At 37.8% G+C, this 26,785-nt stretch overlaps 1 protein-coding gene across 9 annotated transcripts in view; it reads left to right on the forward strand.

The window, feature by feature from the left end:
- Positions 1 to 26,785, forward strand: part of TBC1D12 (TBC1 domain family member 12) — a 116,021-nt gene that overhangs the window by 45,278 nt on the left and 43,958 nt on the right. For 8 of the 9 annotated variants that reach the window (XR_015241746.1, XM_086680413.1, XM_086680414.1 and 5 more), the window contains one exon: positions 16,799 to 16,914. Coding sequence is in view for 5 of the 9 variants with exons in the window: in XM_086680413.1 (XP_086536539.1) it covers positions 16,799 to 16,914 (116 nt within the window). In the remaining 4 variants the exon portion in view is untranslated. Of the gene's footprint in view, positions 1 to 11,774; positions 11,791 to 16,798; positions 16,915 to 26,785 lie in introns of all 9 variants that reach the window. The other variant, XM_086680419.1, reaches the window with a different exon arrangement.

A 26,785-nucleotide genomic window follows, 5' to 3' on the forward strand; every position in this document is an offset into this window, starting at 1 on the left:
TAATTGGATATGTCATTATTTTGAACAAGCTGTTATCTGTTAGATCAGTTAAGAATAATAAAAATAATAAATTTTTATAGTATTTTTTAATGTTTATTTTTAAGAGAGAGAGACACACAGAGCACAATCGGGGGAGTGGCAGTGAGAGAGGGAGACACAGAATCCGGAGCAGGCTCCAGGCTCTGAGCTGTCAGCACAGAGCCCAACGTGGGGCTCGAACCCGTCAACCATGAGATTACAACCTGAGCCAAAGTCAAACGCTTAACGGACTGAGCCATCCAGACACCCCTAAAAATAATAATTTTTATTTTACCATTATATATTCCTTCCTGATGCTCTTCCTTTCTTTGTATACAAACAAGTTTCTGACCTATATCATTTTCCTCCTCTCTAAAGAGCATCTTTTAACATTTCTTGCAAGACAGAGCTTATTGATAACAAATTCCTTTAATTTTTGTTTGAAAAAGTCTTTATTATGTCTCTATTTCTTTAATTTCCTTTTGAAAGATCATTTAGCAGAATACAAAATTTAGGTCGTTGCATTTTTTGTTCCAACACTTTAAATATTTCTTTCTTCTTGCATGATTTCTAAGAAGTTGAATATAATTCTTTCCTTCTTTATAGGGAAAGAGGCTCCCCCCCAACCCCCCCAGTGATTCTTTCAAGATTTTTTCTTTATGTTTGGTTTTCTGTTGTTTAAATATGATCTGCCTATGTATAGTTTCTTACGCATTTATTCTGCTTGGTGATCTGTAGTTTGGTGTTGACATTAATTTGGGGAAATTCCTAGTTATCATTGTTTCAAATATTGCTTCTCCTTTTTTCTCTTCTCTCTTCTTTTGATATTCCCATTATACATATATTATATACCTTTTGTAGTTCTGTAGTCCTTGGATATTCTGTTGAGTTTGTTTTTTCCAGTCTTTGTTTTTTTGTTTTTGTTTTTGTTTTTTGGTCAGTTTTGGAGGTTTCTATTAAGATATCCTCAGGCCCTGGGGCGTTTGGGTGGCTCAGTCGGTTGAGCATACGACTTTGGCTCGGGTCATGATTTCATGGTTTGTGAGTTCAAGCTCTGTATCGGGCTCTGTGCTGACAACTCAGAACCTGGAGCTTGCTTGCTTTAGATAATGTGTCTCCCTCTCTCTCTGTCCCTCCCCTGCTTGTGCTCTGTCTCTCTCTCTCTCAAAAATAAATAAACATAAAAAGCAAAATCCTCAAGCCCAGAGATTCTTTCCTCAGCTGAGTCCCATCTACTTATCAGCCTATTTAAAGCATTCTTCATTTCTGTTGTAGGGCTTTAAAAAATGTTTTTATCTCTAGCATTTCTTTTTCATTCTTTCTTAGAGTTTCCACTTCTCTTACATTGCCCATCTGTACTTGCATGTTGTCTACTTTTTTTCATTAATATCTTTACCATATTAATCATAGTATTTAAAAAGTCTTTGCCTACTGCCTCCAACATTCCTGCTATATCTGACTCTGGTTCTGATGCTGCTTCAGCTTCTTTAAATTTTTTTTTTGCCTTTTATTTTGCCTCATATTTTTTGTTGCACAGTGGACACAATGTTCTAAGTAAAAGGAACTGTAGTAAATAGATCTTTAGTAATGTAATAGTAATATGGTTTGGGGAGGGAAAGTTCTATACTCTTAAGATTAATTAGTAGTCTTTTGGTGATCTGGTGTGTTTTTGGATTGTGAACTTGACCAGTACGTCTTAGTATCTGTCCCTGCTTAGGTGAGAGAAGATGGCCAGAGTGGGCTGGAGTTGGGTGTTTCCTTTCCCTTAGGTAAGTTAGGCTGTGGTAAGATAGTTTCTCTTGAAAACAGGCCTTGTTAAGGAAAACAGATGCTCTAGAGTATTTCAGAATAGTTCCTTTTCCCTGCTACTGCTAGAAGCCTGAGGGCATTTTTCTCTGATATTGACAGTGAGGACTTGGTAGAGTTCCTTTAGAGGTAAAACTCACAAAAGTATGTGAGATTGGGTCCTCTTGGAGTTTTAGTTCTTGCCCTGTCCACATTGAGCTTCCAGGAATTTTTCAATGACAGAATTATAGTTTTCCAACTCTGGCATTTGTTCCCACAGAGGTTTTTGCTCATGGTTTTCTGTCACGTTTCTGTATATCCACCTATCTGTCTCCATATTTTGGTCACACTTTGCCCTGTGACCTGACTTCTCTGATGGCTCTAAGAAAAATCAATAATTTTTTTAGTTTGTTTGACTTTTTTATTTTTAGAATGGAGTGGCAGCTTCTAAGCCTCTTACATGCTGGACCAGAAACCACAAGTCAATTTGCTAATATGTTGTTATGGATTTTCATTTGAGATACTGGTCTATAATTTTTTTTTTATGTTTATTTTTGAGAGAGAGAGACAGAGCTGAAGTGGGGAAGGGGCAGAGAGAGAGAGACCTAGAATTCGAAGCGGGCTCCAGGCTCTGAGCTGTCAGTACAGAACTGACGTGGGGCTCCAACCCACGAGCTGCAAGATCATGACCTGAGCTGAAGTCAGATGCTTAACCAACTGAGCCCCCCCAGGTGCTCCTGTAATTTTCTTTTAACACTTTTGTTTGAATTTGGTTTTGGGATAATGTTGGCCATCATTGAATGCGTTGAGAATGATTTTCCCTCCTATTATGAAAGAATTTGTGCAGAACTGATGTTATTTCTTCCTTAAATGTTTGATAGAATTTGCCAGTGAAATTATCAAAGGCAAAGTTGCTCAACCTCAGTGCTATCGACATTTTAGGCCTTGTAATTGTTGTGGGGACTTCCCTCTGTAATGTAGGATATTTACCACCATTCCAGCCTCTACCCACTAGATGCCAATAGCCACACTCCACCCCCCCTCCCAAGTCGTGGCAACCAGAAGTGTCTAAATGTTGCCAGTGTTTGCTGGGGGCCAGAGTCGACTCTAGTTGAGAACCACTGACATAAACCAAACATGAAGGTTTGTTGTTGTTGAATAAATTTTTAGATACAAATTTTTATAGGGGCACCTGGGTGGCTCAGTCAGTTAAGTGGCCCATTCTTGATTTCGGCTCAGGTCATGATCTCATGGTTCATGAGAATGAGCCCCATTTTGGGCAGGCTTCACGCTGACAGAGCCTACTGGGATTCTCTCTCCCTCTCTCTCTGCCCCACTGCTGCTCATGCACGCATGTGCACTCTCTGTAAATAAATAAACTTAAAATATATATATGTATATATAAATTTTAATTGATATAGGGCTATGAAGTTTTTCTTTTTGAGTCAGTTTTGGTGCATGTCTTTCAAGAGATTTTTACATTTCATCTGTTGTTGAATTTGTTGGAATAAAATTGTTCATATTATTCTCTTATCCTTTTAATGTTTACTGGATATGTGATATGAATATGAATAGAGATTCTCTCTCTTACATTTCTGATTTTTGTAGTTTGTGTCTTCTCTTTTTTCTTGACTGGTTTTACCAGAAGTTTATCAATTGCGTGGATTTTTTTTTTTTTTTTTTTTTTTTAGTTTATTTATTTTGAGACAGAGACAGCACAAGCTGGGGAGAGGCAGAGAGAGAGGAAGAGAGAGAATCCCAAGCAGGCTTTGCACTGCCAGCACAGAGTTTAATGTGGGGCTCAAACTCATGAAACTGTGAGATCATGACCTAAGTTGAAACAAAGAGTTGGACGCTAAACTGACTGAGCCACCACCCAGGCTCTCCAATTGCACTGATTTTTTAAAAAAATGTATATTTATTTATTTTGAGAGAGAGAGGAAGAGAGAGAGAATGAGGGAGGACAGAGAGAGATACTTAAAATAAAGTTATTTACTTTAAAAAATCAGCGATGAGGCACCTGGGTGGCTAGGTTGAGTGTCTGACTCTTGATTTTGGCTCATATCATGATCTCAGGGTCGTGGGGTCCAGCCCCTCATTGGGCTGCACATGGGCTGCACGCTGAGCCTTAGAATCTGCTTCAGATTCCCTCTCTCTCCCTCTGCCCCCTCCCCGGCTCCCCGCTCATACATGCTCTAAAATAAAAGAAAATAAATACCTTTAGTTTCATAGATTTTTACCTCTTCTTTCTGTTTTTTATTTCATTTATTTCTGTTGTTCATTGTTTACTTCTTTGCTCTTGCTTTAGAGTTCTTTTTCTCTAGTTTTTTTAAGATGGATCATTGATTTTAGGGCTTTCATCCTTTTAATGTAAGTGTATGAAGCTATAAATTTTATTCTAGCCTTGCTTTAACTGTGTTCCACAGGTTTCATTATTTTCATTTTTCATTCCATTTAAAATGTTTTCTCTTTCTGTTATTTATTTTACTAATGATTATTTAGAAGTGTTTTTTTAATTTTCAGGTTTTTCAGAATTTGCCAGAAAAGTTTCTATAAATGATTTTTAATTTAATTCCATTATGGTCATAAAATATACATTATGCAATTACAGTCCTTTTCAATTAGAGACTTGTTTTGTTTTGTTTTTTACTTTTTTCCCCCAATGTTTATTTTTGAGAGACAGAGTATGAGTGGGGGAGGGGCAGAGAAGGAGACACAGAATCCAAAGCAGACTCCAGGCTCTGAGCTGTCAGCACAGAGCCCGATGCGGCGCTTGAAACTGCAAACCATGAGATCATGACCTGAGCCGAAGTCGGACACTCAACCCAACTGAGCCACCTAGGCACACTGAGACTTGTTTTATGCCCAGGACATAGCTTGTCTTAGTGAATATTCCTTGTGCACTTGAGAAGATTGTGTATTCTGAAGACACTGGGGGAGCATTCTATAAATGTCAGTTAGGTCATGTTGGAAGATAGTGTCGTTTGAGGGGCGCCTGGGTGGCTCAGTCGGTTAAGCACCCGACTTCAGCTCAGGATTTCGCCATCTGTGAGTTCGAGTCCCGCGTCGGGCTCTGTGCACACAGCTCAGAGCCTGGAGCCTGCTTCAGATTCTGTCTCCCTCTCTCTCTGACCCTCCCCCGTTCATGCTGTGTAGCTCTCTGTCTCAAAAATAAGTAAACGTTAAAAAAAAAAAAAAAGATAGTGTTGTTTGAGTCCTGTATAATTTTGCTGATTTTGTTTGTTCTATGAATTACTGAGACAGTAGTAATAAAATCTCCACCATAATCTACTTCTCTGTTTCTCCTTTTGCTCCATGTGGTTTGAAGCTTTGTTTTTGTCTTCTTGATGAATCAACCTATTAAATATTTGTCTGACTTTGGCCACTGCAGCTTGCTTTCAGTTAGTGTTTGCATGATATTTGTTTTTCTATCCTTTTTCTTTTTATTGATCTTTATATTTAAAGTGGGTTTCTTATATAACATATATTTAAATCTTTTGTATACTGTCTGGTAAGTTTTGTTTTTATAAATGAGTGTCATTTAATGTCATTATCGATGTGACTCTTTTTTGAATTTACCATTTTGCTATTTCTTTTCAAATTGTTCCATCTGGTCTTTGTTTCTTTTTTTCTTTTTTCCTGCCTTCTTTTGGATTAAGTGAGTATTTTTAGTACTCCAGTTTCTTTCCATTAGTTTATTACATATACTTTTGTTTTAGATTTTCAGTGGTTGACTTGACAGTTCTCAAATGTTTTAATTTCACAACTCCTTTGGATTTGTACTTATTAGTAAGACCTCAAAGACTTTTTGCTTCAGGTGATTATCAGTTCTTATACCCAAAATTAAAACTGAAATGAAGTATTTATTCATTTAAAATAATGATAATAAAGTCATTACATGGTAGTGTAAGTAACATGGTAACTCTGTTTTTCAAGTATGTTAAAACTAGTGGGAAGAGTGACATTATTTTACATTTTTTTCATATCTCTTCGAAGTCTGGTTTAATAAAGAAGGCTGGCTGCTTTCAATTTCTTGCTGTATGTTATTTTAGATTACATCTGTGAAGAAATCTGGCTTCAAACAGATAATGAGACAGTGTTAAAAAACAAAATTCAGGGGGCGCCTGGGTGGCGCAGTCGGTTAAGCGTCCGACTTCAGCCAGGTCACGATCTTGCCGTCCGCGAGTTCGAGCCCCGCGTCAGGCGCTGGGCTGATGGCTCAGAGCCTGGAGCCTGTTTCCGATTCTGTGTCTCCCTCTCTCTCTGCCCCTCCCCCGTTCATGCTCTGTCTCTCTCTGTCCCAAAAATAAATAAACGTTGAAAAAAAAAAATTAAAAAAAAAAAACAAAAAAAAACAAAATTCAGCCGATCTAATTGGCTTTATTTAAGTGATTTATGAATTGAATAGCATCCCATTCAGCAAGTAGAGGGGAACTCTGAGGAGTTGTATAAAAATGGAGGGTTTTTATAGGAAAGAGAGTAGTGGGTCAAGACGTTATTAGCAAAAGAAAAGAAAGGATTGTTTTAGGCCTGGTTGCCTTTCTATAGGGAAGACCCCTTGAGGGGTCTTATCATGCAGATTACTTCATCTTCCTTTAGGGGAATGGTGAGGGCCCATGTGACAGATTACCTCTCTGGTGCTGAGCAGAAAATTCCTGACCAATTATACTAAGTTTCTGGGGCAGGTGGAAACGGTAGTCAGGTTAGGTCAAGTCATTGAGTGGCCTGAGTGACTCCATTTTGGGCCTGTGGTTTTCTTTTTAACAACTGTAAAGGGAGGAGCATTTTAATAGCCTTTTCAGATAATTGTGGATATTCTTTGGTACATTCAGACGCATCAAGTGGTAGTTTCTTAAAGGTAAGTTATATTGTGGAACCTGAAACTTTATAACTCTGTTACATTAAAATCCATTGGTCTCTCTTGCACTTTGGATGTTTTTCTCTGTGTGTGGTTTCATAATATCACACATTGATCATTTGGAAGATACTGGTTTATTATATTGCAGATCATTTCAATGTTGTAACATTTTCTTATACAGTTTTTAACAATTACAGTAATATCACCACTGATTTCATCTGAAAATTTTATTGGAAACTGTCAAACAGATGGTAGCATTTACAGGTTTTGCAGAATTTTAGTTTGACTTGAAAGGTTGACTTATATTGTTGGCAATAATTACTTTCAGTTGCTTTCCTTGAAATCACTAGATCACTTTATCCTTTTTTGTTTGTTTTAATAAACTTTGTCGGAATTGCTTTAGATTTACAGAAGGTTGAAAAGAAAGTACAGAGAATTCCTATATAGTCATTAATTTTTCATTAATGCTAATATTACTTGCATTATTCTGGACTTTTGTCAAAACTAAGAAACTAACATTGGTATACTGCTGTTAACTAAACTCCAGACTTCATTTGGATTTCACCAGTTTTTCTACTTATGTCCTTTTACTGTTTCAGGATCCAATTCAGAATACTACATTGTATTTTGTTATAACGTTTCTATGTCTTTTTGCCCTTTGACAGTTTCTCAGTCTTTCCTTGTTTTTATGCCCCTGACGCTTTTGAGGAGGTCAGATATTTTCATGTATGTTGGCTAAAAGAAAAACTCCACTATTTTTTTTCTACCCTCAATATTTCTGACATCAGCTGTGTAGGATTTTTCCCCTATTCTGACCAATTTTTTGATGCCGGCTGGGTGTCTTACAATTCAGTTCAATTCTGACACTATTTACCTGGAGTGAGGGTCAGATTCCACAGGTTAAGAGCTCAGCCCTACAAGACAGCCTCTCACTTTTTTTTTAATTAAAAATTTTTTAATGTTTTCATTTATTTTAGAGAGAGAGAGAGACAGAGTGTGAGTGGGAGAGGGCAGAGAGAGACAGACACAGAATCTGAAGCAGGCTCCAGGCTCTGAGCTGTCAGCACAGAGCCCTACACAGGGCTTGAACTCACAGGTGGTGAGATCATAACCTGAGCTGAAGTTGGATGCTCAACTGACTGAGCCACCCAGGTGCCCCTTTTTAAAATTTTTTTTTAATGTTTATTTTTGAGAGAGAGACAGACAGCCGGAGTTGGGGGGGTGGGAGGGGGAACGGGACAGAGAGGGAAATACAGAATCCAAAGCAGGCTCCAGGCTCTGAGCTGACAGCACCAGAGCCTGACATGTTACAGAAACTGGTCTGGATCACCAAGCAGAAGAATCAAGAGACACTTGGAGATCTTGGAAGGCAGGAGATTTATTTTATACCGGTGGGCTCAGAGGAGATTACTCTCCAGAGGTCTGAGCCTCGAGCATAAGCAGAGGGGACAATTTACAGTCTGTTCTAGCCTGGCAAACAGGGTGGGAAGAAAAACCCAGTAGTAAGAAAAACCCGGAAGAGGAGTCTTCAGGCAGGGACTGGAATTCCCCTATCAGTCTTGTCGGCCATCTTATAACAGATTTTTCTCTATCAGTGTGGGGCTGAAACTCACGAACCTTGAGATCATGACCTGAGTCGAAGTCAGATGCTTAATTGACCGAGCCACCCAGGCATCCCGACCGCCTCCCAGTTCTGAAGCCAATTGCAAGTTCAGGCTTCTAGTACTTCTGACCAAACAACTATAAATTGCAGACTCCCAGGATTCCTTCCTTGGGTTTGATAATTTGCTAGAATGACTCACAGAACTCAGGAAAACAGATTACTTACTAAGATTGCCAGTTTATTATAAAAGGATACAACTCATGAATAATCATATGAAAGAGATACATAGAGCAAGGTATATAGAAGGGGCATGGAGCATCCATGACCTCTCCGGGTGCATCACTTCCCACATGCCCGTATGTTCACTAACACAGAAGTAGTCTGAGCCGTTTGTTAGAGTTTTGGGGGGAGTCTTCATTGTGTAGGCATAATGGATTGAATCATTGGTCATTAGTGATTGACTCAATCTCTAGCACCTCTCCCCTCTCCAGAGATGGGGGTTGGGGGGGGGGCGGTGGGGAGGGGGCTGAAAGTTCTAACCGAGTCAGTACTTGGTCTCCCTGACAACCAGCCCTGATCCTGAGGATATCCAGGAGACTTCAGCTATCACTCATTAGCATACTAAAAGCCACTTGTTTAGGAGATTTCAAGGGCTTTAGGAGCTGTGTGCCAGGAAACAGACCAAATATATGTGTTTATTATGTCACGTCTACAGTTTGGGTTTGTTTGATGATTTCCCCATGACTTGACTGGGGTTATGTTTTTTGTTTGTTTGTTTGTTTTGGAGGAATACCATGGAGATGAAGTGCCTACTTTATACAAATTTGAGGAAATGTCTACCAGATGCTCAATTCTGAATAACTATACTTGCTATCAGTTTTTCTTTTAATTAAAAATAGTGCCCATAATAAAAGAGGTTTGTCCAGTTTGTCACTCAAATAACTGGACAAATGCTTTTTCTCTAGACAACCATTGTACTTCGTGTGCAGCAGAAGTTCCTTATGTATATGTCTCCTTTTATCACATAGAATATTAAAGAGATGTTAATTATATTAAATCTTGACCTATAATAAGTGATATTTACTGTTTAATCATAGACATTCTTAAACTGGCCAGACCTACTCTATTCCCCTTTAGTTTTTTAACTTTGAGTGCATGCCACAAAGAATACAGTGATTAGTAGTACAGTTTCGTGCCATTGCCTTGATTTGTGCTAGTTATATTTAACATTGCTTTAGCACCATTAGAGCTCATGTTAATACATTGACAAACCACTAAGAATACAGATTTGATTTTACAGACTCTGTGGAAGCATCTCGGGGACATTGTTGAGAACTGATGAAGTTGGGTTTGTGATACTTTATCACAATCTACCCTCAATCTGAATACAATGTAATAACAGTATATTGCCATTCCTTCCCTTCTGATTTTTCTGCTGTAAACCCCTTAATAAATTGATAATATTTTTGCTCTAAGTAGTCATATATCCTTTAACATTTTTAAATTCTTCATGTCTTCCAAAATGTCTTATATTTTTCCATATTTACTATTTTGGTGCTTTTCATTTCTTTGTGTAAACTCATCTTTTCATATGATATATTCTTTCCCCCTTTTTAAAAAAAATGTTAGGGACGCCTGGGTGGTTCAGTCAGTAAAGCATCAGACTTCAGCTCAGGTCATGATCTCACGGTTCGTGAGTTCAAGCCCCACATCGGCCTCTGTGCTGACAGCTCAGAGCCTGGAGCCTGCTTTGGATTCTGTGTCTCCCTCTCTCTCTGCCCCTTCCGTGCTCAAGCTTTGTCTCTCTTTCCTTCAAAAATAAATAAACATTAAAAAATTTTTTTAAATGTTTGTTTATTTTGAGAGAGAGCAAGAGAGCATGAGCAGGGGAGGGGCAGAGAGAGAGGGAGAGCGAGAACCCCAAGCAGGCTCCTGCATTGTCAGCATGGAGCCCACCTTGGGGTTTGATTCCATAATCGTGAGATCATGACCTAAGGCAAAACCAAGAGTTGGATGTTTAACCCACTAAGTCACCACCCAGGCACCCCTGAAAAATGCCCTTTAAAATATCTTCTAGTTCAGGTCTACTGACCTCAGATTCTGGGGTTTTGTTTGTTTGAAAAAAATGTTAATATGCGCGTTCTCTCTCTCTCTCTCTCTCTCTCTCTTTTTTTTTTTTTTTTTTTAAAGTAAACTCTGCCCAGTGTGGGGCTTGAACTCAGGACACCAAGAATAAGAGTCACATGCTCTACCAGCTGAGCCTGCTGGGCACCCTATACTACACTTTCATTTTTGAAAGATCTTTTCTCTTGGTATAGAATTCTAAGTCAGCACGGTTCACCCCCCCCCCCCCCGTTGTTTTATTATTTTTTTTCTTTCAGCATTTAAAGATTTGTCTATTCTCTTCTGACTTGCATAGTTTCAGATGGGTGTGAATATTTAGGTCTCTCCTAAATGGCCTGTGTATTCAGTGATGACTTTACATTTTGGTTGGTGGGAATATGAATACTTCTCATCCCTGAATGAGCTCTGGGGGACTGTTTTGCTTACTGTTCCCAGGTAATTGTTCTTTCCCCAATAGTTGTTTTTTTCCCAGACTTGTGTTTGGCCTTACCATATGTACAGGTTAGTATTCAGGTGAAGACTCAACAGGACTCCTATACAGATTCCTAGAGTTCTTTCTCAGTGGAGTGTTTTCTTTTCTGCTACTCTGGCACACAGACTTTGGCCTCCTTCAGCTGTTCTAAACTAACAGCCAGTTTTTGTTTGAATTTTCCCTTTCTGTACTGATGTCCAGAATAGCCTTCATGCACAATGGGGTGATCATTAAGCTTGCCTTGTTTCCCCTTTGTCAGGGATTGTCACAAAGGTTGTTTTCACCAAGAAAGTTGGTATGAATTACCTAGTCCACCAAAGGGGAATCTACCTATGTTTCTGAAGAATTGGCCAACATGTGTGTTGGTATGTGTGTATAATTTTTAGGAATATAGATGTAAGTAAAATGCTTATTTAAATTTCTAATTACACATTCAAATCACATAGTATATAAAATAATGTATTAAGAAATAGTGCTTTGGGGTTACCTGGTGGCTCAGTTGGTTAAGCATGTGACTTTGGTTCCGGCTCAGGTCATGAGCTCCTGGTTTGTGAGACTGAGCCCGGCATTCTTTATTGTCACCACGGATTTGCTCTCTCCTCCTCCTGCACGCACATGCTCTCTTTCTCTCAAACTTAAAAGAAAGAAATAGTGCTTTTTTATTCCAAACTGTTGTATACATCTTTGACATCAATATGTTCAGCATCACTGTGACCAGTTTTGAAGTCTCTAACCCCAGAGCACATTACTTTCACTCTTGTTCAAGGTATAGAAGATACAGTGCTTTTTGATTCTATGTATTATCTTCTTATGAGAAATTTTGTCTCAAGTCTTAAATTTCCAAATGCATTACATTTTTTCTTTTATTTGTTCCATAGCTATAAAATTATCATCTCTGCAACAAAGTCTCTTAGTATGTTGCTTTTTAAGGTTATGTTTAAAGGCTCTTTACGGTAGTTTGCAGTTGGATGGTTATACCTCCAGAAATCCTTACTTTACATTCAGTTTCTTCTACTCCAGTTAACCAAACAACAAAACTCGCTAATCAACAAGTGACCTTCCAGATTAGCATCGATTGAGGTAACTTCAGGATAATGTGTCTTCTCCAAATTGTACTTTGCTGTTCAAAATTAATAGAAAGCGCCTATAATATGAGAGATGTTTATTAGCAAATATGCTACCTGTTTTCTGAGAGATTATTTTGTGGAAAAACATCTTTTCTCTTTATGTGTATAGAGTATCTCCATACCTTGGAATTGTAAGACAGTTTTTCTACTTTACATTCATGGAAATAACAACAATTAAGTACCATCTTTTGATCAGGCTTAGAATTTATTGCTTGTCTGATGCAACTTTTTGTAGTAGCAGAATAAATTATTCTACAGATATTTGCCTGCCTCCCCTAAGCATTAGTTCACCTACTATTCTAGTTACTGTAGTTAAACATATTGCATAGGACAGATTTTTTTGAGTGAAAAAGAACAAATTAAATGATAAAAATAATAAATAGGCTTCATTACAACATCCCATAGAAATACATTGCATATATTAAATATTTCTTTTCTTATATTTGGCAACTACTCATAAAATAGGTCAGTTAAAACTGATTTTTTTTTTTTGACAGAAAATGAGGCAGAGTCTTAACAGTATTTTCAGACAGTGGATGTACTGTAGATAGCATTATTTACTGATTTCCTTGGACTATGATATTTCCAGTTGCTCTTTAATATTGTAAAGTTCCTTTATAACCTATAAAATTACCAGTGCTTAGCTCATTATTAAACTTTTGTTGAAGAAACATATGGGGAATTTTTACGACATGATACACGTGGAATTAAAGTGAATTCCATCCATGATATATTGTTTCAACTATTTTTCCATCATGTGAGCACTGTGACTGCCTACTGCCCTGGACTCAAGAGTTACTTGAGAGTCATGTGATCTGCTTCAGCTACAGGCTCTGATGGACTCATTGATGAGGTTTATTTCTCAGGTCACTGATGCTTGTGGAGTGAGATATTTACTGAGAACTTCCAGGAAGTTCTCTTTTCTGAGAGTTACTAGAAGAGCAGCTGAGGGATCTTTGAAAGTTACATCATAAGGATGTGACAACTGGCATTGCTGCATTCATTTCTGTGAGCAGCAAGCCAGCCTCTCGATGAAGCCCACACTCAAGAGGACATGGCTGAGAGACTGGCAGAACCTCTTGGTCAAAGACCAAAGTTAGCTAAGTGTGTGGAGTATTCAGTCCTGTGATCTGATAAATTTGCCTACGTCTTTTTGAGTTGGGTTTTTGTTATATGTGATTGAAAAAAAAAAAACCTAACTAAAGGATATCATCATGTGATCAATTTTGAAAGTACTGATGCTTATTAATATTTTACTATTTCAAATATAATTTGTAACTTTAATCACATTAGAGTAGCATTTTTAGTTCAATTCAAATTAATATTTGAGTCATTCGGGTATATAAATCTATGCTGTTTTAATTTAGGGCTGGATTGATACTGTGTTTCTAAGGTTTTTTGGTTCATAACCCTCTAGAATCTTAAAGCATTTTTATGCTAAGGATGTCTGATGGGAAATGCAAGACCTACAACTTCTTTCTTGTGAAAAATTCTTGAATGACAATTGTGTATAAAGCTCATTTGTAAGGTAGAAACATAAATGATATTTAGGTACCTCTTTTTGTGTCACCTTTTATATTAAATGTGTACGTATTCGGTTAATTTTTAATGGCTTTAGGGGTACCTGACTGCCTCAGTCAGTGGAGCATGCAGCTCTTGGGCTTGGGGTTCTGAGTTCAGGCCCCACATTGGCCATAGAGCCTACTTTAAAAAAAAATAAGAAAGAAGGTAGGCTTTATCTAGACTTTCAGTGGCTCTCCATTTTGCTTATGAATTCCAAATATTTATATGAATGGAAAATTCCATAATTTAGCCTACATGTTTCCAGCCTTATTTCTCATCCTTTTCCATATTCAGTGAAATTAATGTGTTTCCCTGATCCATGCCTTTGCTTCCCCACCCCTTCCCTCTGACTTGTTCTTTCCAGTCCTTTCTGCCTGTGGAATTAATACCCATCATTTTTGCCCCAGTTCTGATCCTACCTCTTCAGTAAAATCTTTGTCCATTATCGACCATGACTGTAAATGATCTCTCTTACAAAATACTTTATTTCTTCTTGTAAGAAAATTCAGATAATACTGAATATGTTAAAGTAAAACAAATCTCCTTCATTCCTAGTCCCGTCCTCCATAGGAGAACCTCCTCATAGTTCAGATCCCTTGATGTTTTTTTAATGTATATTTAAGCATATGTGACATAGTTGGTTATCACTTCTTTTTTAAAAATTTTTTAAATTTATTTTTGAGAGAGAGAAAGAGAGAGCTGGGGAGGGGCATAGATGTGGAGGACAGGAGATTCAAAGCGGGCTCTTCACTGACAGCAGCGAGCCCAGTGTGGGACTGGAACCCACGAACCGTGAGATCATGACCTGAGCTGAAGTCGGATGTTCAACTGACTCAGCCACCCAAGCACCCCAATTATCACTTCTTTTGACTACCATATTGGAGAGCACAATTCTAGAGGCTTAATAATATTAAACTTTGATTTTTCTTTTGACAAGAATATTTCATATTGCATCATAACAGGAGCATCATATTGCATCATAACACCAACTGGTGTCTTCTTGTGATGTTTAGTTGAATCAGTGATACAGTGTCAGCTTGATCTATCCACTTTAAAAATCCCCATTATTCTCTCACTGAATGATTTTATCTAATTCTTTTAAATTGCTAGAGACAGCAACTTGACTGTTAATGTAGTAAGGTAATAGATTGTTAGAAAGCCAGGCTCTGGAGCTACGCAGTCTGCCATTTATGACCTTAAGCAAGTCTGTATGTCTTTGTGCCTTAGTTTCCTCTGTTGTGAGTTAAGTGCTTCACAGGTTTATTTCAAGGATCAAATGTGTTAAATGTTTAAAGCATTTATTTGGGAAATACTTCATTGGATGATATTCATTGTATTCTGTCTGGCAATGAGACCAGGTCACATTGTAGGAAAACAGAGTGCCATTTAAATGATTAAAGAAACCTCATGTATGTCTAGCATCTATGATTTTTAATAAGAAAAACATTAGCAGTAAGGGGGATTTGTTATATTTGAGTTTGTAATAAAGAAAAGAAACACTGATCATGGAGCGCCTGGGTGGCTCAGTCTGCTAAGCATCTGATTCTTGATTTCAGGTCATGTCATGATCTCACGGTTTGTGTGAGTTCCAGCCCCGAGTTGGACTCTGCACTGGTAGCACGGAGACCACTTTGGATTCTTTCTCTCTCTGCCCCTCCCCTGCTGGTGCGCGCACGCTCTCTCTCTCAAAAAAAAATCAACATTAAAAAAGATTTTTAAAGAAACATTTAAAATAAAAAAATATTGATCATAATTACATATATATATCCTAGATGTTAGGAAAGAAAATTTATGAAAAAGAAAAATGACGTTTTGACTCTGAAAGCTGTACAGTTCTTTGGGATGGGAGTTAATAAAAAGGGCATACAGAGTGTTAAATAACTTGAGAAAGAAGTCTCTAAAAATCCAGCATAATTATCCAAAGGAGCTCTCAGATTAACAGAGCATGGATTTATTAGATGGAAGGGGAGATGCAGAACTAAAGAATTATAAAATAATAATATAAACCTTTATAAACACTGGCAGTAACTGTAAACTGAAGTTTATAGAAAATGATTAAGACAACATAAATTTTTATAAATATCTCAAATTAGAAGATTAAGTTTCAATAAGACCATCACATTTTTAAGAAAGGTAGAACCATCAGTTTCTTATTTTACAACTGTTTGATTTGGTAGGGGAAAATAGAAGTTGGAAAAGATAATACAAAAAGAATTGTAGGCCATGGTAGGAAAACAGGCAGTAAGTGAAACACTTGATCACTTTAAGTGCATTTCATTTTCTTCATTTAAATTAATGTTTTCTGTAGCTGCCAGTAAAGACTTGCAGATCTACTCATGAAATTGTGTGTTATCTTTGAGAATTTCATTAAAATTGTATTTGTTATCTGGAGATGATCAAATCTAGATCGATTTGTTTTTATTTACTTATATTTTTAGAAAGGAGAAAGTGTGGGTTCTGGAAATTATAATCCTGTAAGCTTGTTATTGTTCTTAAATTTCTAGAAATAATTTCAGTATAAATCTGTGAACATTTATGAAAAAATGCTCAACTGTAGAAATATAAAGGTGTCCACCAAGAACATGTCAAATTAATTTCAGTTGTTTTTTGAATGATAGGATCATCAGTTCAGATGAATTAGAAAAATACCATAATAATAGTGTCTTAATTTTAATTATGTATTTGACAATCTTTTGCCATATTTTTAGATAATATATGATGGTAAATTGCTGTTTAAATTTAGAGTAGTAGGTAGATTTATAGTATTTAGATTCAAAGTAGGTCGAAATTGAAAACCAGTATTTGGTTACAGGTTCAGTGTTACTTTTGAGAGAGATCTTCAAAGCATTACAATAGGATTATCTATATCTTGTGTCAACATTTCCATTATTGATCTGGCTGAAGGTTTAGAAAGTAGGTTTATCTGATTGTAGATTATTCAAAGCTGGACTTGGGTAGCTGATACCATAGAAGGCACCCTAAAGCCTTCTCTCATTAACATAGTGCATTTGTATCTTCCCTCTCTCTTAACATACTTTGATACTTTATATGTAATATAAACTCATGATTTAGTTTGCTTCAGGGAAAAAAGTGACTTTTTTTTTTGTCTGCCTGATATTTTTACCAAATTAATGTATGAATTCAATATATTTTTTACGATAGTATAACATTCTTAATGATACAGATTTAATAATACAAACTGAAAATTGGAAAAGACTCTGCATAAAGTATATTTTAATCTCTTCTAGGAGTATGAAGCACGAACAGGGAGGACCTGTAAACCACCACCTCAGTCTTCAAGACGTAAGAATTTTGAATTTGAACCACTTTCTACCACCGCCCTGATTCTTGAGGATCGACCATCGTAAGTATTACGGTGGTCATCAGGCACACTGTTTATATTTTAAACTTCAATTTAATCTTGCTTACTATTTCACACAAAATGTAAGAATTGAATACAGAAATGGCTTTAAGAAAATTTTAAAAATCTCAGTCATGTATCCTAAAACTAATAAGGAAGAATATATTATTGATGTGCAAACTTTATACATATTTTCTAGAAGTATCTCTAAGCCAATGAATGAAACATAAATCTTAGATGGCTTTTTATATCTATTCTTACTTCAACCCTCCTGCCTTATCTTAACAAGATAAGGCATTTATTTTTCCTTTCTTGCCATTTAATAGGTACTTAAGATGTATTGGTCTTTGCCTTTTGGACAAATTTTGAAATTTGGGAGCTTGAAGTAATAACTACTGATTTGTCAACTAGTTAGTTTACTATTATTAAGAATATATTCTTGAAGCGCCTGGGTGGCTCACTTGGTTAAACGTCCGACTCTTGATTTCAGCTCAGGTCATGATCTTGCGGTTCATGGGATCGAGCCTCTCATCAAGCTTTGTGCTGACAGCGTGGAGCCTGCTTGGGATTCTCTCTGTCCCCCCTCAACCCCTCCTCTGTGCACGCGTGCACCTTCTCTCGCTCTCTCAAAATAAAGAAAAGCTTTAAAAAGAAGAATATGTTATTTTTTATTATTTTGTTTTTGAGAAAGAGACAGCTCAAGTGGGTAAGGGGCAGAGAGGGGGACAGAAGATCCAAAGTGGGCTCTGCACTGATAGGAGCAGGCTCCATGCGGGGCTCAAATGCACGAGCAATGAGATCATGACCTGAGCTGAACTCATATGCTCAACCGACTGAGCCACCCAGGCGCCCCAGAGAATAGAAATACCCAACAAAACCAATTTAAATTCTTCCCTTCCCTTTTTCTGCCCTTCCCATCTCAGCCTTCCACAAAGCTGCTGTTCTTTAAAACACTGTTTCTGATTTGTTATCATACAAAACACACCTTCCCTAAAGCAAGACCCCTTGGTTCTTCACTTCTTCCCCCTTCTTGGGCTCTCTGGATCTGCTCTTTTTCTTCTAGACTTCTCTCTCCTTCCAGTGTAAAAAATTCCTAACCTGTCTTGTCATTTTCCTGATCTGCACCTTTTTCCACCCATTATCATGGGGAGCATAATAAAAGAATCTGGGGCCAAACAGGCAGAGGTTGAATTGAATATTTTTTAGACATTCTGAGAGAAGAAAGGTTGGACGTAAGTACATTATTTTTTTTTTTTATTCTTGTTACATTCCTTCATACTAAAGAAAGTGTGATCATGACACTCCTTTTTAAGGATTTGCTGAATATGTTCATATTTCATTTTTCCATTGGTTTAAAAAAAAAAAAAGCTTTTTAGCGGCACCTGACTGGCTCAGTAAGAGGAGTATCCTACTCTTGATCTTAGGGTCATGAGTTCTAGCCCCATGTTGGGTGTGGAGCCTACTTTAAAAAAAATTAAGGGTTGCCTGGGTGGCTCAGTCAGTTAAGAGTCAAACTCTAGATTTCAGCTCAGGTCATGATCTCGTGATTCGTGAGTTTGAACCCCGCATCAGGCTCTGTGCTGACAGTGTGGAGCCTGCTTGGGATTTTCTCTCTCTCCCTCTCCCTGCCTCTCCCCGACGTGTGTTCACGCTCATATTCTCTCCCTCTCTCTTTTCTCTCTCTCAAATAAACTTTAAAAAAAATTTTAAAGAGTTTTTCAGAAATTCACTTATGAGAACATGTCAAAGTTTCATTTCAGTCTTGCTGCCAGGGAGGAGAATTAACCAGGCCAATTCAAAGAGTGGTCAGATAAGCAAGAAGAGAATACCTGGTTAAAGATCTTCAGACTCTTGACGCTGAGCAGGTAGATAACTGCATTCGGAAGAGTGTTCTTAAACTTGTTAAAATTCATCCAAAGTGGATTAAGCTCTTTACCAGGACTGTTCATTTCTTCCCAGAAGTTCATAAAAATACCATGCAAAAAGTTCCGTTCTAGTGTTCGGGCCATATTTTTCTTTACACCACACTTTATTTACAACCAAACCTATTTCTTTAAGTCCTGCCTTCATGCCTTTGCTCATTTATTGCCCTCACTTGGGATGCAAATATCTTATTTCCACTTCTCACCTACCTAATTCTTTAAGGACTAGGATTTATCTTTTTTTTTTTTTTTGTAAGTTTATTTATTTTGAGAGCTAGAGAGAGAATACAAGCAGAGGAGGGACAGAGAAAGGGAGACACTGAATCCCAAGCCAGCTCTGTGCTGTTAGCACAGAGCCTGATGCAGGGCTTGAACTCAAGAAGTATGAGATCATGACCTGAGCCAAGATCGAGTCAGACACTTAACCGACTGAGCCACCAGATGCCTCTAGGCTTTATCTTTTCCATTCAGTTAAGTCTTTGGCTTCAACCTTCAGTGATTTCAATATATAATAAATATATTTGAGCCAGTTCAACCTTGCCTTCACAAGCTGAGAATTTGGAGCAGAAACTTATGTAATCTGTAGTTTTGTTCTGTTTCGGAATGCAGCCAAGTTCTGTTAAGGTGGCATCTGCAAGGGGGTGGAGAGAGGGACAGAAGTTTTCCCTCAGCATGAAATTGATGTTGGAAACTTCCTCTTTCATAGATCACAGTGATAATGGGAGGAGAGGAGGAGTTTCCTCTTGCAAAGGGAATTTGTGAATTGGTGCCACTTTTTTTAGCTTCTGTAATTTTGCAGAAACATCCAGAATCATTGGCTGCATAGGTTTTTATAGTTGAAACTTCTTTATGTATGAAGCAGCTATAGTATTTAATCATCTGAAGTCCTCAGATTTCAAATACAGGAATTTTCTCTCTGCCTACTCCTCCCTTAACCCACCTCATAATAAAGCCAGCCTTGGACAGGAAGGTAAGAGTATCCATATGAGCTGTGTTGATAGGAACCTCTTTTATGTTACTATTTTTTTTATAAAATTTTGTTAATGTTTATTTTTGAGAGAGAGACAGAGCATGAGCAGGGGAGGGGCAGAGAGAGAGGGAGACACAGAATGTGAAGCAGGCTCCAGGCTCTGAGCTGTCAGCACAGAGCCTGACATGGGGCTCAAACTCGTGAGCCGTGAGATCATGACCTGAGCCTAAGTCAGATGCTTAACTGAGCCACGCAGGCGCCCCAATCTTCTATGTTTTAAATCACTGATGCTTATGGGACTTTTTTTAAAACCACCAATGGATAGAGCTACGTCTCTTTCTCTTCTGGCTTCTTGGCTGAGTTACTGTACACACAGTACCAAACAAAGTGGAGAAATTCTTAAAGGTGCAAGTAAAAGGTGACAAAAAAGTAAAGTATAAGGGCACCTGGGTGGCTCAGTCGTTAAGCATCTGACTTCAACTCAGGTCATGATCTTACAGTTCTTGAGTTTGAACCCCCCCCATGAGGCTGTCTGCTGTCTGTGTGGAGCCAGCTTCCCATCCTCTGTCTCCCTCTTTTTGCTCTTCCCTTGCTTTTTCACATTCTCTGTCTCAAAAATAAATAAACATCAAAAAAAAATTTTTTTTATATAGGTTTTTATGTGATAGCTTTGAAAAGCAGCAAATGTTCTTACCATGTTTTTTAGCATGATCCACTATCTTAGATATTCATTCTTCTCTTGACCACCTAACTAATTGACATTTTTCTAAGGGACAATAGTAAACCATATCTTTTTCTTAGAGTGCCTAAGAGTACTGAATGAGGTGCTTAGTTTTTCCTGGTTGATTTTATTCACTCAGCCTTTGATTTTCAAGACTGAAGAATCCTATTTTTTTAATTAGTTCCCTAGGCAAATGACTGCAAAATTAGTGATTTTTTTTGGAAGAAAAAAAACACGAAAAAACAAGTCCGTGTATGTATTTGTTTTATGTTTTACTCATTCACTGTCTAGCTTAGGGTACTAAAAATTCTGGTCTTCCTCAAAGTATCAAAGATTGGTTAGCGGGGCGCCTGGGTGGCGCAGTCGGTTAAGCATCCGACTTCAGCCAGGTCACGATCTCGCGGTCCGTGAGTTCAAGCCCCGCGTCGGGCTCTGGGCTGATGGCTCGGAGCCTGGAGCCTGTTTCCGATTCTGTGTCTCCCTCTCTCTCTGCCCCTCCCCCGTTCATGCTCTGTCTCTCTCTGTCCCAAAAATAAATAAACGTTGAAAAAAAAATTTTTAAATAAAAAAACAAAGATTGGTTAGGACGTTTACCATATGGACTCTTCATGTTTGGACCATTGAATTTGTACTCTGTACTATGTACCAAGGCTTTTGCATTTATGATGATTGGAAGAAGGGGATACCAAGACTTATAATAATTAATAAGCCAATTATTTATTTACTATTTTGTGTTGGAGTACATATATAAGTACTCATTTTCAAAAAACTGAAATCACAATAGAAAAACCTGACATAGGACTATCTGAAAAGTTCTGTTTCCTGAACAGTGTTTAACTCCTTCCTGCAAATTATTTCGTGCTAAGACTGACGTACTTACGACTGGCACAAATAAAGCTATCTGTTTGCCTCTTCTCGAAATCTTTCAAGACTAGGTCAACATAGTTTGGGGAGTTATCTGGAAAAACCAACGTGTGAGTGTCAGTGAAACAATAATGCATATAAAGGGACTGTACTCTTTTTATTAATTAATTAGGCCTTTATAATCATGGTTTTGAGGCATAGTTCTATGTTTACTTAAAATCTGTGATCTTTGTGCTTATTCAAATTTAGATCCGTTCCCTTACATAAATGACCTGGATGGCAAGTTACGGTTCCTTCTTTTTCTAGAGTCTAGACCTAGAGTCTCCATTATGGTAACAACTAGCCACAGGTGGCTATCTAAATTTAAATTTAATTAATTAAAGTTAAATAAAATAGAAAATTCATTCCCTCAGGCACACTAGTCACATTTCAGGTGCTTAGTAGCTACATGCGGCTAGTGGCTACTACATTTTAACAGCACAAAAGAACATTTTTATCATTGCAGCAAGGGTTAGTACTGGTCTAAGCCATGTGGAGGGACTGTAAAGTTGTGCAGAGGAGAGATCTGTTTAGATCTAATTCCACTTTCTCAGTAAATAGAAGACCAGATCCCCCAAGTTGTGCCCTTAAGTCTAGGCTAGTCTTTTATTGAGACTTATGGAAAAGAAATAAGAAAGAATGAAGTGCAAAAAGCATTAAGATTCATACCAGGAGCAGCAGGCAGCATTGTAACTGAAGGGAATGATCAAGCCTTTTCGGTGGAAAATAGTAGTAACTGGTGAGATATCTTAAGAGTAGATTTGTAGTTCAAAAACTGGAAATGAAATTTGAATTAAGCTGTTTCTCCCCTGGTAAAATAAAAAATTTCTAAAGGTAGATCAAACAATTTTCTGTTACCTTAAGAGTTCAGAGTGCAATCAGGAAAAACTGACAACCAGAACAGTAATTTCAAGAAGAAAGACTTTAATAGAGTAATTTATTACTCTTAATTTATTATTAAGGTTGTTAGAAGGGCTAGAAAAGGAAAAGAAGGGGATATGAGGTCAAAAGATTAACAGCTTCAGAAAAGCACTTACAGTCTGGGCTGGAGGAGCAAAAGAGAAAACAGTATTACTGAGTCCAGGATCACTGTTTACTTGAAAACTAGATTTATATTTGGCTTTTTTCTCTTTTTTTTCTGTGGTCTCATTTTCATCACAATAAATAAACTTTTTATTTTCTTTATATAGTAATAACATCTGAAATTTGGACACCATGAAATCCATTCTTTTGTGGTATCAAACTATATCCAGAGAGATAGGATAGTTTGTAAAAGGAAATGAGAGACTCTTATGGCTGGGTTTGGGCTTAACAGTTGGTTAGGACCTAGGTGAGAAGCAGCATTGGACAACTTCAGTTTGTAAGGTTTAAGGGTAGGCAATACTAGGAATCATAAGGTTTTTTGTTTTTAAAGTTTATTTATTTGTTTTGAGAGAGAGTGAACACAAGCAGGGGAGGGGCAGAGAGAGAGAAAATCCCAAGCATGCTCCCCACCGTCATTGTGGAGCCCACTGCGGGGCTTGAACCCACAAACTGCAAGATCATGACCTGAGCCAAAACCCAAGAGTTGCCCAGGCTCCCCAGAATCATAAGGTTAATTAATCTAGTGTAAGGGCTAAATTCAATGGATTTTGAAAGTGGTTGGAGTCAGGTGAAGTTTGTAATGGTCCCTGCCCTTTAGAGCATTATTATTGTGTAACTGGTGTATCACTCAGCAATTACATTCAACTACAAATAAGAGACTCCCCCATATAGTGGCCTAAACACATAGGGATTTATTCCCTCATATATACATGGCCCAGAGTTGGGCAGTTCAGAGCTAGTCTGGTGTCTCCATGCATCGAGTACCCAGGTTCATGTCTTTCTGTTGCACCACCTTCAGCAAGTGACTTCACTCTCATGCTGACTTCGGGCTTGCAATTGGAACAAAAGTGGTTGAATAAAAGGCCTCTTGCAGCTGAGTCAACTTTCCTTTTTGGAAGTTTTCCAAGAGATTCCACAGTCCCTTTTCTTTAAATCTTATTAGAAACAATTCTGTGTTTAAAGCTAGATGCTAAGGAAGTGGAGAAATTTGTCTTTTATTATAGGATGGCAATCAAGGTTCTATTTTTTTTTTTTTTGGCCTTTTTTGGATAAAATATTCTGTTGACTTTTAATTTCATCTGTTATTGATGAATTGCCTATATTTTTAATATTAGTAGTTCTCTATAGTTTATATATCTTAACTCTTCATGGACTACCTTCAAGTAACATTATACTATCTCACATATATAAGAACATTACAGTACTATTACTTCCACTGTACATGTTATAAACCCCATGTATTAGGGTTCTCCAGAGAAGTGGAAACCCCATGTATTAAGGTTCTTATTTTTATGTATCTTATTTGTATATAAGGAGATTTATTAGAAGGAAGTAGCTGTCATGAATTTAGAGACTGAGAAGTCTGAAGATCTGTAGTCAGCAAGCTCTGGACCCAGGAGAGCTGATGTTCCAGTTCCAGTTCAAGTCCTAAGGCTGAGAAATAGGAAAGCTGATAATGTAATTTCCAGTTCAAGTCCAAAGTCAGGAGAAGACTTATATCCCAGCTCAAAGACAGGCAAGCAGGCAGAGAGAGAGAGAGGGAGAGAAAGTTTGATACACAAAACTAACAATCACACCCTCCATACAATTTTATTATTTTTTTCTTTAAACCTTCTTTTATCTTCTAAGAAGTTGTGTAACTAGATTTCCATCTGGTATTATTTACTTCTGCGTGTTCTTTTAACACTTTTTGTGGTACTGGTCTGCTGTCTGAATTCTTTTATTTTCTGAAAGCTATTAAGATTTTTCTTTATCTCTGATTTTCATGAATTTGATGATATGCTTTGGTGTGGTTTTCCTCATATTCCTTCTCTTTGAGGTTCATTGAAACTAACGTGTCTGCATTTGTAACTTTGTATCAACTTTGGGAAAATTGTAGCCTTTATTTTTCAACTATTTCTTGTCTGCCTTCTCTCCCCTTTTTTCTGAGTCAATTAAACATGTATTATGTTGCTTGATATTCATATCCCACAACTCAGGCTATTTTGAGGGGATTGACAAGGAGTATTTTTTTCTCTTTGTATTTCATTTTGTATAGCTTTCTATTCTATTTTAAAGCTCACATTTTTCCCCCTGCAATTTGTAATCTCCTGTCAGTCCCACCTTTTGTGTTTTTCAGTTTAGAAATTGTACTTTTCGGGGCACCTGGGTGGCTTAGTTGGTTAAGCATCTGACTCTTGATTTTGGCACAGGTCATGACCTCATGGTTCATGGGGTCAAGCCCCACGTCAGCAGAAGCCTGCTTGGGATTCTTTCCCTCTCCCTCTCTCCCTGCCCCTCCCCTGCTTGTGCACATATGCATGTGCACGCTGTCTCTCTCTCAAAATAAATAAACATTAAAAAAAATTGTACTTTTCATCTGTAGAAGTTTGATTTGGATCTTGAGCTTTTCTTATTGTGTTCTCCTTCTACCTCCTTGAGTATATTTATTACAGCAGTTTTATCATCCTTGAGGTATAATCTTGTTATCTAACACTTCTGCACTATTTCTATTGATTATTTTCTTCAGTATAAATTGTATTTTCCTGCTTCTTTGCTTCCAGGTAATTTTTATTGGATACTAGATTTTGTGACTTTACATAGTTGGACACTGGACTTTTTGTATTCCTTTAAATATTTTTTGGCTTTAGTCTGGTACCAAGTTCCTTGGAGTTGGTTTGTCCCTTTTAATCTAATCATTATTAGAGTGGTTCCAGAACAGCCTTTAGTTTAGGGCTAGTATCCTTACTACTGAACCAATACCCTAATGATTCCACTTGATACCCTATCTGTTAGGACGGCTCTCCACTCTGGCTGGCTCAGTGTAATCTTTGAGGATGTTCTACCTATTCCTTTCTGGTATTTCTTAACTTGGATACCGTAGTTTAATCACACACCTGCATAAATAGTACTCAGCCAGAAATTTGAGAGGACTCCTCTGTAGCTCCCTTCCTGGAAAATTCATACTCCTTGCTTCCAAACTCTGTTTCCTCAACTAAGCAGGACTAATGGACTTTGGGTACTTCCTTCCAGCACTGAGACCTGAAAGTCCCAGGCCGTATGCTTAGGCATTTGCAGAGTTTTTCTCATAAGGATCACCGTCTTGTGCTGCTTATTGTCCAATGTCTAAAAACTATTGCTTAGCATATTCTCTTCATTGTTCTAATTAATCAAGGCAAGAGAGTAACCCTGGTCCCTCTTATTCCATTATGTCCTGAAGAAGTCTTAACCATTATTCCTCTCTGTTACAACTACTGGAGGAATCTATCTTGACAAGAGAGGAAGAGACAAAACGTTTAATTTGAAAGTTTGTGACATATCTTTCCCCACCCTAGCCTATTGAAAATAATTCAAAGGGTGCCTGGGTGGCTCAGTTGGTTAAGCATCTGACTTCAGCTCAGGTCATGATCTCACGGTTTATGAGTTTAAGCCCTGCATTGGGCTCTCTGCTGTCAGCATGGAGCCCACTTTGGATCCTCTGTCCCCTTCTCTTTCTGCAACCCCCAACTGTGCTGTCTCTGTCTCTCTGCAAATAAATAAACTTAAAAAAAAAATTAAAAAAATTGAGGGACATCTGACTAGCTTAGTCATAGAGCATGCAACTCTTCAACCTCAGGGTTGTGAGTTCAAACCCCACATTGGGCATGGAGCCTTCTTAAAAAACATTTTTAAATAAAATAAATGAATGAATAATTAAAAAAACATTTTAAAGGGGCGCCTGGGTGGCGCAGTCGGTTAAGCGTCCGACTTCAGCCAGGTCACGATCTTGCGGTCCGCGAGTTCGAGCCCCGCGTCAGGCGCTTGGGCTGATGGCTCAGAGCCTGGAGCCTGTTTCCGATTCTGTGTCTCCCTCTCTCTCTGCCCCTCCCCCGTTCATGCTCTGTCTCTCTCTGTCGCAAAAATAAATAAACGTTGAAAAAAAAAAAATTTAAAAAAAAAAAAAAAAAAAAAAAAACATTTTAAAAACCTGACTCCTCCCATGGGGCGCCTGGGTGGCGCAGTCGGTTAAGCGTCCGACTTCAGCCAGGTCACGATCTCGCCGTCCGTGAGTTCGAGCCCCGCGTCGGGCTCTGGGCTGATGGCTCGGAGCCTGGAGCCTGTTTCCGATTCTGTGTCTCCCTCTCTCTCTGCCCCTCCCCTGTTCATGCTCTGTCTCTCTCTGTCCCCAAAATAAATAAACGTTGGAAAAAAAAAATTTTTTTTTAAAATAAAAAAAAATAAAAACCTGACTCCTCAAATTGGACATTATTATGATATATTTGGATATTTGGTAATATTTAAATATTTCTTTTGCTT

The sequence above is a fragment of the Puma concolor genome, chromosome D2 (assembly GCF_028749965.1).
Source record: "Puma concolor isolate L17-30 chromosome D2, mPumCon1.1.hap2, whole genome shotgun sequence".
NCBI classification, from domain to species: Eukaryota; Metazoa; Chordata; class Mammalia; order Carnivora; family Felidae; genus Puma; species Puma concolor.